Source organism: Pseudoliparis swirei, chromosome 3, assembly GCF_029220125.1.
Source record: "Pseudoliparis swirei isolate HS2019 ecotype Mariana Trench chromosome 3, NWPU_hadal_v1, whole genome shotgun sequence".
Lineage (NCBI taxonomy): Eukaryota > Metazoa > Chordata > Actinopteri > Perciformes > Liparidae > Pseudoliparis > Pseudoliparis swirei.
Genome location: NC_079390.1, coordinates 1809230 through 1826930, shown reverse-complemented (window position 1 = coordinate 1826930; position 17701 = coordinate 1809230). Strand labels below are relative to the sequence as shown.

At 38.5% G+C, this 17701-nt stretch overlaps 1 protein-coding gene across 1 annotated transcript; it reads right to left on the bottom strand.

Annotated features, from left to right (window-relative positions):
• Positions 1–5825: 5825 nt before the first annotated feature.
• Positions 5826–17311, bottom strand: wdr44 (WD repeat domain 44). Its single transcript, XM_056411216.1, has 12 exons — positions 16793–17311; positions 15766–15799; positions 14198–14275; positions 13475–14051; positions 12373–12509; positions 12168–12257; positions 11102–11238; positions 7892–7975; positions 6551–6657; positions 6265–6416; positions 6044–6182; positions 5826–5959 (listed from the first exon to the last, which is right to left on the bottom strand). The coding sequence occupies exons 1-12, from the start codon at positions 16867–16869 to the stop codon at positions 5826–5828; spliced, it is 1746 nt and encodes a 581-aa protein (XP_056267191.1). The 5' UTR covers positions 16870–17311.
• Positions 17312–17701: the final 390 nt, after the last annotated feature.

Below are 17701 nucleotides of genomic sequence, written 5' to 3'. Positions count from 1 at the left end.
TATCAATACACTCAAACATCCATCTTGTTTGTTTATTGAGGAAATTAATGGCGCATTTGGTTGTTTACAAAAGTTTACACCTGAATGTTCAGAATATTTAGAATGAAATGTGCTGTCATTGAATTTATCAAAAAAAATACTCGTGAGCCAGTTTCTGATACCGAATCAATAACCCGTACCGTAGATCTGAGGTCATCGGCTCACGTGGTATATATACAGTAATATTAATGTATATATATATACAGTAATATTAACATTAATGTATATATTATCATATATATATTAACATATATAAATGTTAATATATATATTTTAGAGGAAGGCTTGAGTTGAATATTTATTTTTAGAAAAAACGATCTAGATTCATTAGGCACAGATTTTCATCTCTTAAGACACATTCCACCGACACTTAAATTATCTGAAATATGAAAAGCAGAAAAAAACATTAGTAAGCTGCTCGACTCTTATTGGCTGCTGCTTCTTCCTCTTGATGCCAAACCGTTCACAGTTGCTTGGTATTAAAGATAAAAAAATAATGATCATTAAATGTGACGGGGAATCACACCTCGTCCGTAACGCAGTCAGTTTGTTTCAGGGTCCCTGTCCTCCTCCAGGAGGAGCCACAGGAGGCTCTTCGTCTCGGAGCGGTGACCATCGGGTAGCGACGGGCCGTCCTTCGTCTTCAGGAGGAGAGACGAAGACGACGAAGACGAGGAGCTCAGTACTTTTTGACGTTGACGAAAACCTTGATGGCGCCGGTGAAGTCGGCGGAGAGAAGAACCTCCGTGTGGTCCGTCTTCAGGGCGCCTGGGAAAAGACAACGCTCATGTTATGATGGAGGAGGAGGAGAAGAAGAAAGTGGAGGAGGAGAAGGAGAAGAAGAAGAAAGAAGGACGAGAAGGGAGAAGAAGGACAAGAAGGAGGAGGAGAAGAAGAATAAAGGACAAGGAGAAGGTCAAGAAGAACAATAAGTAGAAGGACAAAAAGAACTAGAAGTAGAATAACTAGAAGAAGAACAACAACAACAAAAAGGAGAAGATGAAGAAGTAGAATATGAAGAACAACAACAACTAGAAGAAGTTTCCAGGATCAGACTAAGAACATAAAACAGGCGGTTAAATTGATGAAAGGAAATCAGCTTCAATTAAAAACCAAAGACTGTTAATTAGTCAATTAAATGTTATCAAAAAATTTGTTAGTTTAACTTTGATGACTAAATTTGAGAGTTTAATATTGGACAAAACAAAGATTTACTGTTGACAGGTCTGAAGAGTTTTAAGCCAGATCAAAGAGTGCGAGATAAAGCTAATCAATTTTAATAATTTAAAGAGAGCTTTAACCACAGATGTTAACAGCAAAGTTAACCGCAAGATCTATAAATTCACATTGCAGTATGGCAAGAAGGGTATTCATAAGGATTTGAAACATTGCTATAACAAAAGCAAATGGAAGATAGAAGATTATAATAAGAAAAAGCTATTCTTTAAATTTAGCTTAAATAGCAGCTAGCTAACCGACAGAGTCCCAGGCATCAACCTTCAATCTTCTGACTAAAAAAAGTTTAAGAAGTTTTCGTTGTATCTGTATATCATATATCTGAGACTAGTTCCAGACTGAATAGACACATTAATGAGAACTACAGTTAAAATTCTAATCAAGTTGCAATTACTCAGTTAGCTCGATTGCAATAAGTCATGAAAAATGTCTAACATCTCACATTATTACTGCTCAATTCTAAATATATGAGTCTAAACAAGACAGTGCGGATTACTTGGAGAAGCAAGTTACTTAACATCTAAATACCTGTACAGTTACGCCTATCACATGATTCATGCATCTGCACATGCCTAATAAGACATGAAAAAGCTACATGACTGCAGCCAAATCACAAGTTTCTGTATTTAAAGACTTTATTGCTTAAATGTAACGACTAACAGTCGGAGAATGTCATTAATGATTCCTTCGAAGTAGACAGTAACGTGTGTTCACTGCATAAGCGCAGTCAGTAACAAACTGATCCCATAAATACTCGCTACCGTCTCCCTCGCATAAATGCTTCTCTCAGCTGAATCCTCACTGTACAGGAGCAGTGTCTCACAGCCCGACGTAATCAGCTAGGTAAAGGCGCTCAGACATCACCTCTATACTTAGATGCCGTCACACTGCGTTGGTGCATGCTAAACGTAGGAACGTGCAGACGCTTCTTTGATCAGCCAGTGTCTCCGATTGTTGCGAATACAGGATCGAATCTGCATTTAACTCTGACTATGTGATCTGGCCGTCATGGCTAGAGTATAAATGAAGATGCATAGCAGTACATCTACTAAATAAGAAACAATGCAATACAAGCTTTTTTATAGAAGGTCTGATAGACCAGCAGCGATCGTTATAGAAGTTTAACATCATCATACCAGTAGATGAGGAATTATGCTGTAAGAACTCCGATATAGCGGAGTGGGCTGTATCTGGAACATTGGGTACCTTGACACACTGACTAGCACATATGCCGATTTGGTAAAATCGAGGCCATCAGCCTATTGTGGCATGACAAACAGAGTATACAACTACATCGGTAAATTCAGTCGTGAAATATAGACATTAGTCGTCACGATGTATTGGTTAGCATTACAATGCTTGATAGAATGATACAGATGAATAAATTCATATAAATGTACATATTGTTATATGAGAGATCATAGTTGAAACAGTATTGCCTTCTTCCATAATGTAAATGCCATGAACTAATGCCTTTTTCACTGCAGTATCATGAACAGACATGTTCACGATTATTTGTTTCATTAATATAAATATTATAATAATTTCATGTATCAAATATCCTGATATTAACCTAAATAACTAGTGCATTCTCAGTTAGCTCGATATATTCATGATTTGGAATAGATCATGCAATACCTATACTGAAATAACCTTCATTATATCCATTACCTCTGGACCCTTTTATTTCACAATTATATTAATAACTATATTACATTGCAAGTACTATTACAATACCATATCGTTGCTAAAAGCATCTCACTCTAATATTAAAGTTACAGGTAACATTTACTATAATGTGTTTTATCGTATAATGAACTTCTCACTATACTGGAAGTGTCATCATATCATATGTTATTAAGTTTGAAATATTTGCTTGCTTTATCGATCTTGGACATTGTAATTCATTAGTATACACTTTAGCTTCACTGCAACAATGCGAATTTGATTAACCTTCATATTGTACTTAGCAACTCACTTATTATATTAATTTGCTACGTAAGATTACTTATTACCGAACAGTAGCGAAACGTAAGTCTGTTCAATGCTAATTGTCCATTATTGACTGGGCTTGAAATAATACAATACGATTTCTAATTAGGGCAATCTTAATCGTCTATAATTCATATTATGGAATAAGCCTTTGATACTGTAAATGTGCTAAAATCTGATATTAATAGAAACTCATGCAGTTTAGTTTAATAGTTTAATTAGTAAGTATAAATTGCTCATGTATGCAACATAGTACAGTTTTACTGATAATTGCAAATGTGATTGCTTTCTTTTGTTTGGGATTTATAATTGATTATATAGTTTGTCAATATAGTTTCTAACTATTGGTCTTAAGAGTTAACTATAGATATGCAATGTGTAACTGGATGTAAGTATCGAAAATTTCACTGTAGCATTAGAATATTAAACTAATCAGGTAATTAATGAATAATATTATCACTTTGAAGATACAGAGTTTATGTGTAGAGTTGGTGGTTGGGTTTTGTGCAATTTATGATGTGTGTACAATTTGTATTTTTGAGCTAATGATCATGTATGATAGAGATGCTAATCAGCATGAATAGCAATGATAAATATGTTAGTGATACTTCAACCACATCGCTGGATGTGTTTGAAATAATAATAGTGTTTGCATAGGCTATAATATTTAGGTGTCAATGTTTTATTATGAAACAGTTTGTTTTTTTTATTGATTGTCATCTGCATTAAGCTAAAGTAATTGAGTCTTTGAATATACTCAAAAGAGTATTTCCTTTTGATTAACGAAACATGTGAGACACATGGAATTGAGTGTATCTTTTGTGTTAGCAAAAGTATATGGTTCGTTTAGTCTTATAACCATTAATGACTCTAGGAAAGCTGTATCACAGTTTTTGCATGTAAGTGAATTAGAAACGAGTGATGAGAAGCGGACCTAGTCAAGGATTCGTTTGTAGGATAGCAGTCTTGAGAGGTACGTGGATAAGTGATTGCTCGGATTGTAAAGTCGCATTGCGCTGGTAATGATCTAAGTACAGGCACGAAGCTGATACGACTGTTGAGGTGAGCTGCACCGATCGTGAATAGGAGAGACTAACGTAGATACAGACCGGCTTGTCTGAGACAACAGAGTATCGTGTTCAACTACTCGTTGGTACAGTAGTATCGTACCGTACGTCACTAGACTTATCAGCTACTCGTAATCGTACTACGTACGGCAGTCTGACGGACACTGCGTTGAGAAGCTCAAGCCGTGTAAGCGACGTCACGAATGTTAGCCGCAGTCCAGTTATAAACTCAGGATGACGTCCGGAAGGCTAGCGAAGCTTACAGTATGGCAGCGTGTCGACCTTGTAGTAGGCAGTAACAATCGAGACTTAGTGAATTGCACCGACGGATAAGCCTGACTCCGAGGCTTGTGAGGTGGACGGACTATAGTGCTTAGTTCAAGCACCTGTACATAAACATGACTACCATGTACTTCACGTTTGAAAGGTTGTTTTTACATCAGTAACCCGTATGTCACGACATAAAAGACCGTGTACAAATCTTTTCGTGAAATTTACACAACTATGTAATTTACCGTACAACTTAAGTTAGGAACGACTTGTTAAACGTCATTGAAGGATTTGATGGATAGCTCAAAAAAGTTGACACCTGACGTAACTGTCATTTGAGTTTGGCTTCAGAGACATCGAACTTAGTCAGATTGGAGTCTTCTGAGATCGTGAGATAGGCATGCATCTAACGACTCGTTTAGACTTTGAGGCCAAGACGAACAATTTATCTTAGACATAACTTGGTAGACTTTCCTAAGTAATGAGACACACTAAAAAATTGTCATACTATTTGGTTCAATGTAATTTAAATTAGCTATCATGAACAGTTAACATTAAATTGTGATACATTGACAAATTAAGATTAGTCATGTGTAATTACATAATTAACATGTTCGGCTAGACTTGAAATATTCTATGTACTACGATATATGAAAGACTTTGGTTGTAAATGCTAAAGATGTAACGATTCATCTTCTTGATTGATGTATATTGATGTTTGTTACGAGTGGTATAACAGGTAGTGCTTGCATGATTTTGGTCGTGTCAGGTAAGGAGCTCCATATGACAGATGCGATAATACATGTCAATGATATGCATCCTATCATGAATTATCTAGAATTAATACTATTATTAGCTATTTAAATACTTGTTTAGATCAGCTATTTCGAACTTTTTGATGATATTGCTTCACTAGATAATTGTTTAAAAAACTGTTAATACACATTAGTCTGGTTGTTTGTAGTGTTGATACGCGGGTATCCACTGTGTCAGCGGTAGACGCCTGAGCTCTGAAGGCGTTAGTCTTGGTATACACCTGTAGATCTGTCAAAACCGTGTCAGCTGCAGTCGCCATCTGGTTTACTTAACGTGCCCTGATGCCGTCCTTATGCCTTCATCACTGTGCATCCGTTCAGCGTATCGGCTGACGCCGCCTGTTGCTGTTAATCTGTTCTAAATTGAACCGTTGCATGTATATGCACTTTTGTGTCACTGGCTAGTTTACGTGATAAAATAGCGTATCGTATTTTCTGAAGATGCAAAAAAAAAAAAAAGAAGGTTCAGTCCACTCACTCCGTGGTCGTCGGATTTCGAGGAGCACAAACTCTCCTGGGACGGAGACGGTGAAACCCGGCCTGGAGAAGATGGAAAAATAGAAATATAAGATTCTTCCTGAGCATTTAAAGTGAAATAATACTCCTCCTCCTCCTCCTCCTCACCTTCAGTGTTGTATTTTTGTCTCATGTTGTTGAAGTAGTCGAAGGCGGACTTTAGGACCCAGATGCGCACCACGTTGTCCTGGCCGGCGGTCGCCAGCAGCCGCCCGCAGTGGGAGAACTTCATGGTCCACACGGCGCCCTGAGACAGAGACGAGAGGCCGTGAGCCGCAGACAGAGAGGTCGTGACCCCCCCCCCCCCCAACCATTGGGCGTCCCCTCACCATGTGCTCGCCGCTCAGGTCCTGCACCACTTTGATCTGGTCGAAGTCGAAGGGACCCTTGAAGCTGTGCGCCGCCTTGAACTTGGCGGGCCGCGTGTACGGCATGCCCTCGTCGTCGCTGGACGACGGGTCGTCCTGATCCGTGTGGAACACTGAGCCGGGGAACACACACGGGGAACACACACGGGGAACACACACATGGGGAATTTCCAAAAATGTACATTTTCAAATTGAAATCCTGAAATGTAACCACCTGTTCAAATGGGTGAAAAAAACCTTCTTTTACCTTCATCACGCACACTCTTCACTTTGTTGACGGCCTTCTCTCCATACTCCTCAGCGAGGTGTTTGGCCTTCTTCACGGACTTACCCAGGAACTTCTTGAACTGTGTTCTGGGTTAGAAATAAGGGGTACGGAGAAATATGATTATATACATACATACATATATATATATATATAAATATATAATATGTGTATAAATATATGTATATAAATAAAAATGTATATGTATATAAATATAGAAATATATATATATATAAATGTATATATATAAATATATAAAAATATAAATATATATATATAAATAAATATATATATACAGGACTGTCTCAGAAAATTAGAATATTGTGATGAAGTTCTTTATTTTCTGTAATGCAATTAAAAAAACAAAAATGTCATGCATTCTGGATTCATTACAAATCAACTGAAATATTGCAAGCCTTTTATTCTTTTAATATTGCTGATTATGGCTTACAGCTTAAGAAAACTCTAAAATCCTATCTCATAAAATTTTAATATTTCCTCAGACCAAGTAAAAAAAAAGATTTATAACAGCTGAGTGTTTGTCAAGGCTCAGGAAACCCTTGCAGGTGTTTCGAGTTAATTAGACAATTCAAGTGATTTGTTTAATACCCTACTAGTATACTTTTTCATGATATTCTAATATTTAGAGATAGGATATTTGAGTTTTCTTAAGCTGTAAGCCATAATCAGCAATAAATCAGAATAAAAGGCTTGCAATATTTCAGTTGATTTGTAATGAATCCAGAATGCATGACATTTTTGTTTTTTTAATTGCATTGCAGAAAATAAAGAACTTCATCACAATATTCTAATTTTCTGAGACAGTCCTGTATATACATACAGGGTTCATAGACATGTTGACCAATGGGTGTCGAGGACTTTAAACCAAATTTGCATGACCAAACTTTTTTTTAAATCTCGGAGCACACATGAAAAAGTGAGAAAATGTTATATTTAAACTAACAAAGAGAATTCCAAAGTATACAGTAAATAACCTTAAATGACTCAAATAAATGAGACACAACATTTATGTCTTTTCAGTTACGGTGCGTTCACTTGCAGCGCGGAAAAATCTGTATGAAAGAGCGTATGGCGGCTTATATTTAGAACGTCATTCTTTTAAAAGCATATTAATTATTTAAAATGCAGCATAAATGCACATAACTTTAGGGAATATTTTTCTTTCTCCTGGACTTTTCCAGACCTGGAAATAACCATTTAAAAATTCCAGGACTTTTCGATGTTTTCCATGACCGTACGAACCCTGTGTATATGTTCGATCACATGGTGAGAAGGGGAAGAAAATAATAATAATGTCCTCACGTTTTCTGTTTGAGTTTCCCTCCGTCCGTGTCCACCAGGGGAGCCTGAGCTTTGTCGTCGTCGTCCGACTGCGCCGCGTCGTTCCTGAGAGGAGAGAATATATATGAATATATATATATATATGAATACGATCTATTTGTACCATTTTGTTTTGACACGATCGGGCTTTAAAACATTTTTGGTGGGAAAAGGGAAAATCTGCTTTTGACAGCTAGAAAAACGTGTTTTAAAAATAATTTGTGATATTGGGCAATATAAAATAAACTGAATTGAATAATGAAGTGTCTGGATTCTTTACTTTTTTGTTTGTACATATATTGAACAGAGTACCACTTAGACTTCAAAACACATACAAGTGACTTTTTTGATGCAATCTATTCAGAATTATCCTTATTTCCCCTCTTCGTTTTTTTCTTGGAGTGAGCACCATCTGATGTTTGTTGTTGTTTGTGTGTTGTGTACACGGTGTACCTGAATATCACATGTACCAAGACATACAACTGGAACATTGACAAAGAAAGTGACTGTATCAAAATATATATTGTTATGTTGTTGAAAACTAAATATAAAAGTGAGTTAAAAAAATAAAATAACAGTTTCTCAACAAAACAAAAAAATATAGAACCTTTATTTTCTTCTTTTACACGATTGGACTTTGACACTTTTTTGGTGGGAATATGTTACAAAGAAAAGAAAAACACTTCCAACACCTGCGAAGTGTCTGGATTCAGTGAATTCTTCTAATTTGTTTGTGTCCATAGCACCTTTTATACTTAAAAAAAACATATTTAATGTATAAAACAGTATTTACAAAGCCATATTATACTGGCTGCTTACTAAATATAATTTATAATTTAACAGATAAATAATTTAAATAAATAAAGAGATGCTTTTGACAGTTAGAAAAACATGTATTGATAATCAAGTTTATGGATACAGTGAATTATTACCTTCGCATTGAAAATGCCGGAAGGTTATGTTTTGATCGCCGTGTATTTATTTATTACCTTCGCATTGAAAATGCCGGAAGGTTATGTTTTGATCGCCGTGTATTTATTTATTTATTTATTTGTATGCGTGTTATTCACAAATCTCAAAAAGTATTGAACCGAATCGCATGAAATTTGGTGGGATGATTGTTTATTATCCGGGGACCAATTGATTAGATTTTGGGATCGATCGGGTCAAAGGTCATGAACAGGTCAAAATCTTTCGCAGAACTCAAAAAGTATTGAACCGAATCGCATGAAATTTGGTAGGATGATTGTTTATTATCCGGGGACCAGTTGATTAGATTTTGGGATCGATCGGGTCAAAGGTCATGAACAGGTCAAAATCTTTCGCAGAACTCAAAAAGTATTGAACCGAATCGCATGAAATTTGGTGGGATGATTGTTTATTATCCGGGGACCAGTTGACTAGATTTTGGGATCGATCGGGTCAAAGGTCATGAACAGGTCAAAATGTTCTTGAATCGCATGAAATTTGGTGGGATGATTGGTTATTATCCGGGGACCATTTGATTAGATTTTGGGATCAATCGGGTCAAAGGTCAAGGTTATGGAAAGGTCAAACTCTTTTTTTACCATAGCACGATACATTTTTGTCCAATTGGCATGCAACTAATGCCAACATGTTCATAATTCAATGCCCAATCTTGTGATATGCGAAGGTATGCGCTCTAGCGAGTGCCCATTCTAGTTTATTTATTTATTTGTATGCGTGTTATTCGCAAAACTCAAAAAGTATTGAACCGAATCGCATGAAATTTGGTGGGATGAGTGTTTATTATCCGGGGACCAGTTGATTAGATTTTGGGATCGATCGGGTCAAAGGTCATGAACAGGTCAAAATCTTTCGCAGAACTCAAAAAGTATTGAACCGAATCGCATGAAATTTGGTGGGATGATTGTTTATTATCCGGGGACGTTGATTAGATTTTGGGATCGATCGGGTCAAAGGTCAAGGGTCATGAACAGGTCAAAATGTTCTTGAATCGCATGAAATTTGGTGGGATGATTGGTTATTATCCGGGGACCATTTGATTAGATTTTGGGATCAATCGGGTCAAGGTCATGGAAAGGTCAAACTCTTTTTTTACCATAGCACGATACATTTTTGTCCAATTGGCATGCAACTAATGCCAAAATGTTCATAATTCAATGCCCAATCTTGTGATATGCGAAGGTATGCGCTCTACCGAGTGCCCATTCTAGTTGTATTTGTTTTGTGTGCATATGTTGCAATACTGCACAGAGCACCACTTATACTTAAAAAAAACATGTAATGTATAAAACAGTAATTCAGCTAATAGATACATAATTTAAATAAATAAAAAGATGCTTTTGAAGGCTAGAAAAATATGCATTGATAATTAAATTATTAATTAATTAAGTGGAATTAATTAATTAATACCATTTCAAAACACGTAGTTATTATATAGAAAAGTATTTAAAAAGCCATATTATTCTGACTGCCTACTAAATATAATTTAACAATAATTCAGCTCAATAATTGTTCTAATATTTGTTACACGCCGTCTTTACTCATGTAAAAAAAAAACAGCTAGAAAAACATGTATTGATAATTAAGTGTCTGGATTCAGTGAATTATTAAGATGTTTTGTTGGTGCATATGTTGTAATACTGCACAGAGCACCACTTATACTTAAAACAACATACAGTTAATATAAAGAAAAGTATTTAAAAAGCCATATTATACTGGCTGCCTACTAAATATAATTTAACAGATAAATAATTTAAATAAATAAAGAGATGCTTTTGACAGTTATAAAAACATGTATTGATAATCAAATTTATGGATTCAGTGAATTATTGTATTTGTTTTGTGTGCATATGTTGCAATACTGCACAGAGCACCACTTATACTTAAAACAACATACAGTTAATATAAAGAAAAGTATTTAAAAAGCCATATTATACTAGCTGCCTACTAAATATAATTTAACAGATAAATAATTTAAATAAATAAAAAGATGCTTTTGACAGCTAGAAAAACATGTATTGATAATTAAGTGTCTTGATTCAGTGAATTATTGTATTCTTTTGGCGTGCATATGTTGCAATACTGCACAGAGCACCACTTATACTCCAACACACACATATTTAATGTATAGAACAGTATTTAGAAGACATATTCGATGACATCATATGTTAACAGTAAAGCAGCTGCAGGTGGAGCTCCGCTTACATGATGTACTCCTTGGTCCTCCTCATGATGTGCAGCGTCAGCGGGTTGATCCCCGGAGGAAGCTTCTCCTCCGCCTGGATGAGAGGGATCTCCTCCCCCGTGTCCAGATTCTTGATCATCACACTGGCCAGAATCTGCTGTTTTTAAAGACATCACACACGTTGACATTGAGGAGGAGGAGAGAAGAAGAAGAAGGAGGAGGAGGAGAGGAGGAGAAGAAAGACAAGAAAAGGGAGAAGAAGGACAAGGGGAAGGAGTAGAAGAAGAAGACGACAGGAAGAAGGAGAAGAAGAATGACAAGGGAAGGAGAGAAGAAGAAGGACAAGAAGAAGAAGGACAAGAAGAAGAAGAACAAGAAGGACAAGAAGAAGAAGAACAAGGGAAGGAGAGAAGAAGAAGGACAAGAAGAAGAAGGACAAGAAGAAGAAGAACAAGAAGGACAAGAAGAAGAAGAACAAGGGAAGGAGAGAAGAAGAAGGACAAGGGAAGGAGAGAAGAAGAAGAAGAAGGACAAGAAGAAGAAGGACAAGGGAAGGAGAGAAGAAGAAGGACAAGGAGAAGAAGAAGAACAAGAAGGACAAGAAGAAGAAGAACAAGGGAAGGAGAGAAGAAGAAGGACAAGAAGAAGAAGAACAAGGGAAGGAGAGAAGAAGAAGGACAAGGAGAAGAAGAAGAAGGACAAGAAGAAGGACAAGGGAAGGAGAGAAGAAGAAGGACAAGAAGAAGGACAAGGGAAGGAGAGAAGAAGAAGGACAAGGAGAAGAAAGACAAAGACAGGGAGAAGAAAGACAAGGGGAAGGAGGAGAAGAAGAAGACGACAGGAAGAAGGAGAAGGAGGAGAAGAAGGACATGAAGAAGAACGACATGAAGGAGAAGAAGAAGACGATGACAGGAAGAAAAAGGAGAAGAAGAAGACAGGAAGAAGGAGAAGAAGAAAAAGAAGAAGGACAAGGGAAGGAGAGAAGAAGAAGGACAGGGAGAAGAAAGACAAGGGGAAGGAGGAGAAAAAGAAGACGACAGGAAGAAGGAGAAGGAGAAGAAGAAGAAGAAGAAGAAGAAGTCTCACTTCATCCGTCAGCTCTCTCCCGGAGTCGGAGCGTGGCCGCTGGGGGCTCGGCGTGGCTCCTCCTCCCTCCGGCGAGTCGTCCTCGTTTTCCTTTCATGAAAGCAGAAACAAGTCGGCATGACAACTCGTTTCCTCCTCCTGTATATATATATATATATATATGTATAAGATGTATTTGTGTGAGCGGGTCCTCGGCCTCGCTCACCTGAGCCGTCACCACTTTCACTCCGCTGGTGGCGCTGGCCAGGTCCAAGGAATGCTGCAGCTCTTTGGTGAGGCTCCTCACGGTGCTGCTGGGGGAAACCAGGCCGGACGGCTCCAGGGTGTCGGCCTCGGCGCACACTGCGGTCAGAGTCGCACAACGACAACACAACCGGTCAACGACTGAGCGACGACAGGGAAGAGCCTGAAGTCCAGGAGAAATCAACTGAAGACTGAGAGAATAAAACGTCTTGGTAAGAACGAAAGATCACATGACACAAGCGATGCTCAGAATATATATATATATATATATATACACACAAATATACATATATTTAAATATCCATATATATATATAAATATACATATATATATATAAATATATTTAAATATACATATACATATTCCCATATAAATATACATATATATAAATATATTTAAATATACATATATATATATACATATATATCTAAATATACATAAATATACATATATAAATATACATATATATACATAAATATATATAAATACATATAGAAATATACATATATAGAAATATATATATATATACACATATACATATATATATATATATAAATACATATAAATATATTTATACATATATATATACACATATACACATAAATATATATATATACCTATATATATAAATACATATAAATATATTTATACATATATATATACACATATACACATATATATATATACCTATATATATAAATACATATAAATATATTCATACATATATATATATACACATATATTGTTGTTCAGACACAGTATTTAACATACATGTTGGACTGTTAGCTCCTTTATACATTAAGCTATGGCTCAACTTCCATTTCTCAAGATCTTTTGCCACCGTCTGCATCGGCTCTAAAATAATATCTGTGCCTATTAATTTTTCTTTCCCGGAAAATACTCGAGTTTCTGGCATGAGATCAGCGATGCTTTCTAACCTCATCACATCCCCCTAAACAATAAGTAAATCCAGGCCCTCCAGCTCTCGAGGCTTTCCTCTCCCCGCCACCCTCCAGGATCTACGGATCCTGACAGGGTCAACACGACGGATCGACGTCCTCTACCTTCGAGTCCCATCGGCCTCAGACACTCCTGAGACTTCTTGGAGGGCAGACTCTGCCAGGAGGGCGGCGGCGGTCTCGGCGGCGGCCCTCCGGCGGGCGGCGGCGGGCGCGAGGGAGCCGGCTTCTTGGTGCTCGCCACAATGTCCGGCTCGGCCGTTAGTTGCCGCGGGGGCTTCGTGGGCCCGGAGGAGTCCGAGAACGGGGGGAGCGCCCGGTCGAAGGTGTCCGCGGGTCTCCGCTCCTCCTCCTGCTCCCCGGCGGCGCCGTCCAGCTGCCGTAGTCCCGCGGAGCCGCCGGTGACGTCCGGAGGCTGAGCGCCGTCTTGCGAGCCGCCCGACGGCCTCGGGGGATCCGAGGGTTCGGGTAAAGAGCGCGCTCCGTTGCTCGCCGCCGCGCGTTCCCGACGGTCCTCCGGCCTCTCGGCGAGCCGAGGGGCGGCGGCCGGCGCCGCCTCCCGGGCGCCGTTCTCCTCCTTCGGCTCCGCTCGGCCTCTCGCGTCCGCCTGCAGCTGATCCAACAGCTCGGCCACCTCGCCGACGTTCCCATTTTGACTCTCCTCGACGATGCTGTCGATGATCTACGGAGGAAGAGAACGTAACGCTTCATTTAACAACGATGATGTTCCCACATCCAGCGAAGAAAAAGACTTTTCAGATATTAAACTACAAATACGTGCTGTAACTCTATTATTTTTCTATTGTCTCAAGGTGTAGGAGCACCTACCAGTAGGGAGTCGTCCTGCCGAGTCTGGGATGCGGCCGCTCCGCCGCCCACATCCTTTTTTGCTGATTTCTGTGATAACTGAACAGACAACACAACAATTACCACCAAAACAGACACATTTAAAATAACAGAAGCCAATTGCCATATATATATATATTCATATAAATATATACATATATAAATATACATATATATATACACATATATACATACATTTATATATAAATACATAAATATACATATATATAAATATATATATACACATATATATATATACACCTTTATATAAATAGACATATAAATATATTTATATAAATAAATAAAAATAAATAAATAAATATATTTATATATATATAAATATATGTATATTTTTATTTATATATAAATAAGGAGGCTCGTCAAGCACGTCCAGAAAAGAAACATATTTGTACCACTCCTTAACGAAATAAATAAATATCTATTCTGCACATATTTTTAAATTACCAACACTCATAACCCGCTAACTTTTTATTTTAATTTGAATGCAACTGTTGCTCTGAGGTAAACTGCGTGACTGACTCGAGTCCATGAAGGGGTCCGTACACTGACTGTATCTACGCATGAAAATCAATGTTTCCAGCCGCATTTGCTGATTTAAGGCACGTGGCTCATGAGCAAGGTTCACTCCAGAGTCCATTCAGCATCGCGATGCAGATGAAGGCCAGGTGAATCATTTACATTGGGAGACGCCGGCCGAGCGATACAAGTGGCGGATGTCGTGGCTCAGGGTCGAGCGCGAGCGGCCGGCGACTCATCGCTCGACCGGCCGCGTTAATGTTTTCACAAAGGGTCCCGACGTCTTTCCCCGAAGCAACTCACGACAACCACGAGAAACACTGCAGACACCAGCTAGTGAAACGCCTCGTGCTACAACAGTGGACTGTTGTCCAATAGCCACCTCAGTCTGGTCAAATACCCCAGATTAATCATGATTAACTCTCCAATGTAACGAGAAAAGTAAACAAACGGGTCATTGTGCAGGAACAATCAGACAGGGTTCTTACACATTTTGACCAATGGATTTCCAGGACTTTTCCAGGACTTTAAAACAAATTTCCATGACCAAACATGAACAATTTACAACATTTTGCGTATTGAAAGCGTACGCCGGCTTACATTTTGAGCGTCTTTCCTTAAAAAATATATTAATTATTTCAAACTCGGCGTAAACGAACACGTGATTAAAACAAATTTCCATGACTTTGCCAAAACTTTTATGATTTGAGGTTTTTTCCATGACTTTTCCAAAACTTTTATGATTTGAGGTTTTTTCCATGACTTTTCCAGGCCTGGAAATGACCATTTTAAAATTCCATGACTTTTCCAGGTTTTCCATGACCGTACGAACCCCGATCAGACGTAAACCATCAAAAAAGGGAACTGATCCAACTGAATGCCAGCCACATGCGTTCACTGCCCTCCACTTCACTTTCAAGCCTCGGTAACATTCAAACAACGTCAGAATAATCGCTCCGATGACGAGTCGGCAGATACGGGCCTTGATTCAACAGCGGCTGAGATAAACATACCAGAGGCGAAGGAATGGTGAACTTGGTCGGTGACCTAAAAACACACAAAAGGGACACGGTTCAAAAAAGGCAAAGAAAGTCAAAACACGATTAAAAAAACAGATCTAATCTGAAACCAAACGTGTCGTTGTTTCATATCTTTCCCCTTGAGCGTTTAGAATTACAACTTTGTTATACACAAAAAGAAATATAGCTTTTTCAGACCTCTTCAAATCATTAAATTTGGACATGTTTGCAATCGAATGTTGTCTGAAAAAGTCTGAGAGCAAGAAACAGACACGAGTGGCCTGAGATTGATTCAGCGATCTGCTGAATGGAGTTTATTTAAAACATGATCAATAATTAAGAAAGAAAAAAGCCTAAATTACCACACGTTTAGTTTCTAATAGCGATCAGTACTAAAAGAGAGCAGCTAGATAGACATGTAAAGCTCATCATACCAACACGGTTAATAACATGCATGTGCCCCAGTGAATAGTGCACAGAATGGATATTCATATGGTGGATTTAAAAAACTGTATATTTGCTCTATAAACTAAAAAGGACAAAAAGGTCCAAGGAGAAAGTAACATTTTGATTTTGGGGTAGTTTATATACATTTTTCCAAAGATATTTTTTAAACATGTCAATGTTTCCTGGTTAATTAGGACTCCAGTAGCTGAGCTCCCCAGACAAACATGTCAACCTCATGCACATCTCTCTCACTGCTAAATAAAATGTTTTTTAATACAATTTCTCGATGTGCTCTCTGATATATGACATCACGTGACTCGAGTGCATGGCAGTTGCCTCTCTCTCCATGCACTACCACTATAGAACATTATAATAGTTATAATATACAAAGTGCAGCACGCTCCAGTTCAATTCACCGACTACAGGAATTAGCATGTTTGCCAATTTAAGCTGTCATTGCTAAAAAAAAGTTACTGATGGCACTAAAGCGTGAGATGAAACAATCAGGGAAAAGGCGTGTGCATTAATCAGTCCCTCTTTATCTGAAGTAACAGTGTAACGTGTGTTTCCTTACACTTTGGGAGAAGGAGTCAAGTTAACGTCCTCGGGAGCATCATAGAATTCCTCGGTGTCACTTGTGTCTGACGCCATGCTAACATGAATTGTAGCTCGCGAGCTAACTCGCCTTCAGTCGCCAGGCAGCCGTCTAAAAGCCGAACCTGCGAGACACACACATGCACCAGTTTCCTCTACACACTGCCTCTTTTTTAAAGTGTATATATGTTATAAACGAGGCTCGGTCCAGCCTTCGTCCAGCCGCTTTCCTGTCCGACGTCACGCCATAAGTGTTACAGATGAGCCGAATGCTAGGCTAACCACTGTAATCTGGCCCGTGTTCCGACTCGCCGACTAGCCGCTCCTCCCCCTCCCGCTAACGAGCTTTCTTCTCTCGGTAAAGTCTGCGGTTCACCGCGCGGCATCCTCCAGGAAGTCAGACATCGAAGAGTGCGTTTTTTTTTTTTACAACGAGCGTCCTGTCGGTCAGCTGTCAGGCTAACGGGACCGTCGAGCCGCGTCATAAACAAACCAGCAACGCGAAAAACACAGACAGCGAACGGGGAGAGTCAAAGGGCGGGGCTCAGGCGAGGTCTTCTTCTGCGGTAGTATTACGGCAGTTGGGCGGGTGACACTGCCCTCTGCTGGATTTGTTGAGGAATGGCATGGGACGGAAGAAGAAGAAAAACAATACAGGGCTGGGCTGTCGTTTGTATTTCTTGCAAGCCAAGATCATCCCTGATTCCTGAGTTTTGAGACAAATACAAGTATAGATATTTGACAGATTTATTTGACATCGACGTAAATTAGGTGATTAAATAAATGTGGCCCAGACAGGGGCGTTTGTAGGATTCAAAGAAAGGGGGGGGGGGGATAAGCCCAAGCCTCAGGAGTGCGGTATAATAAAATAAAACAAATCAATAAATAT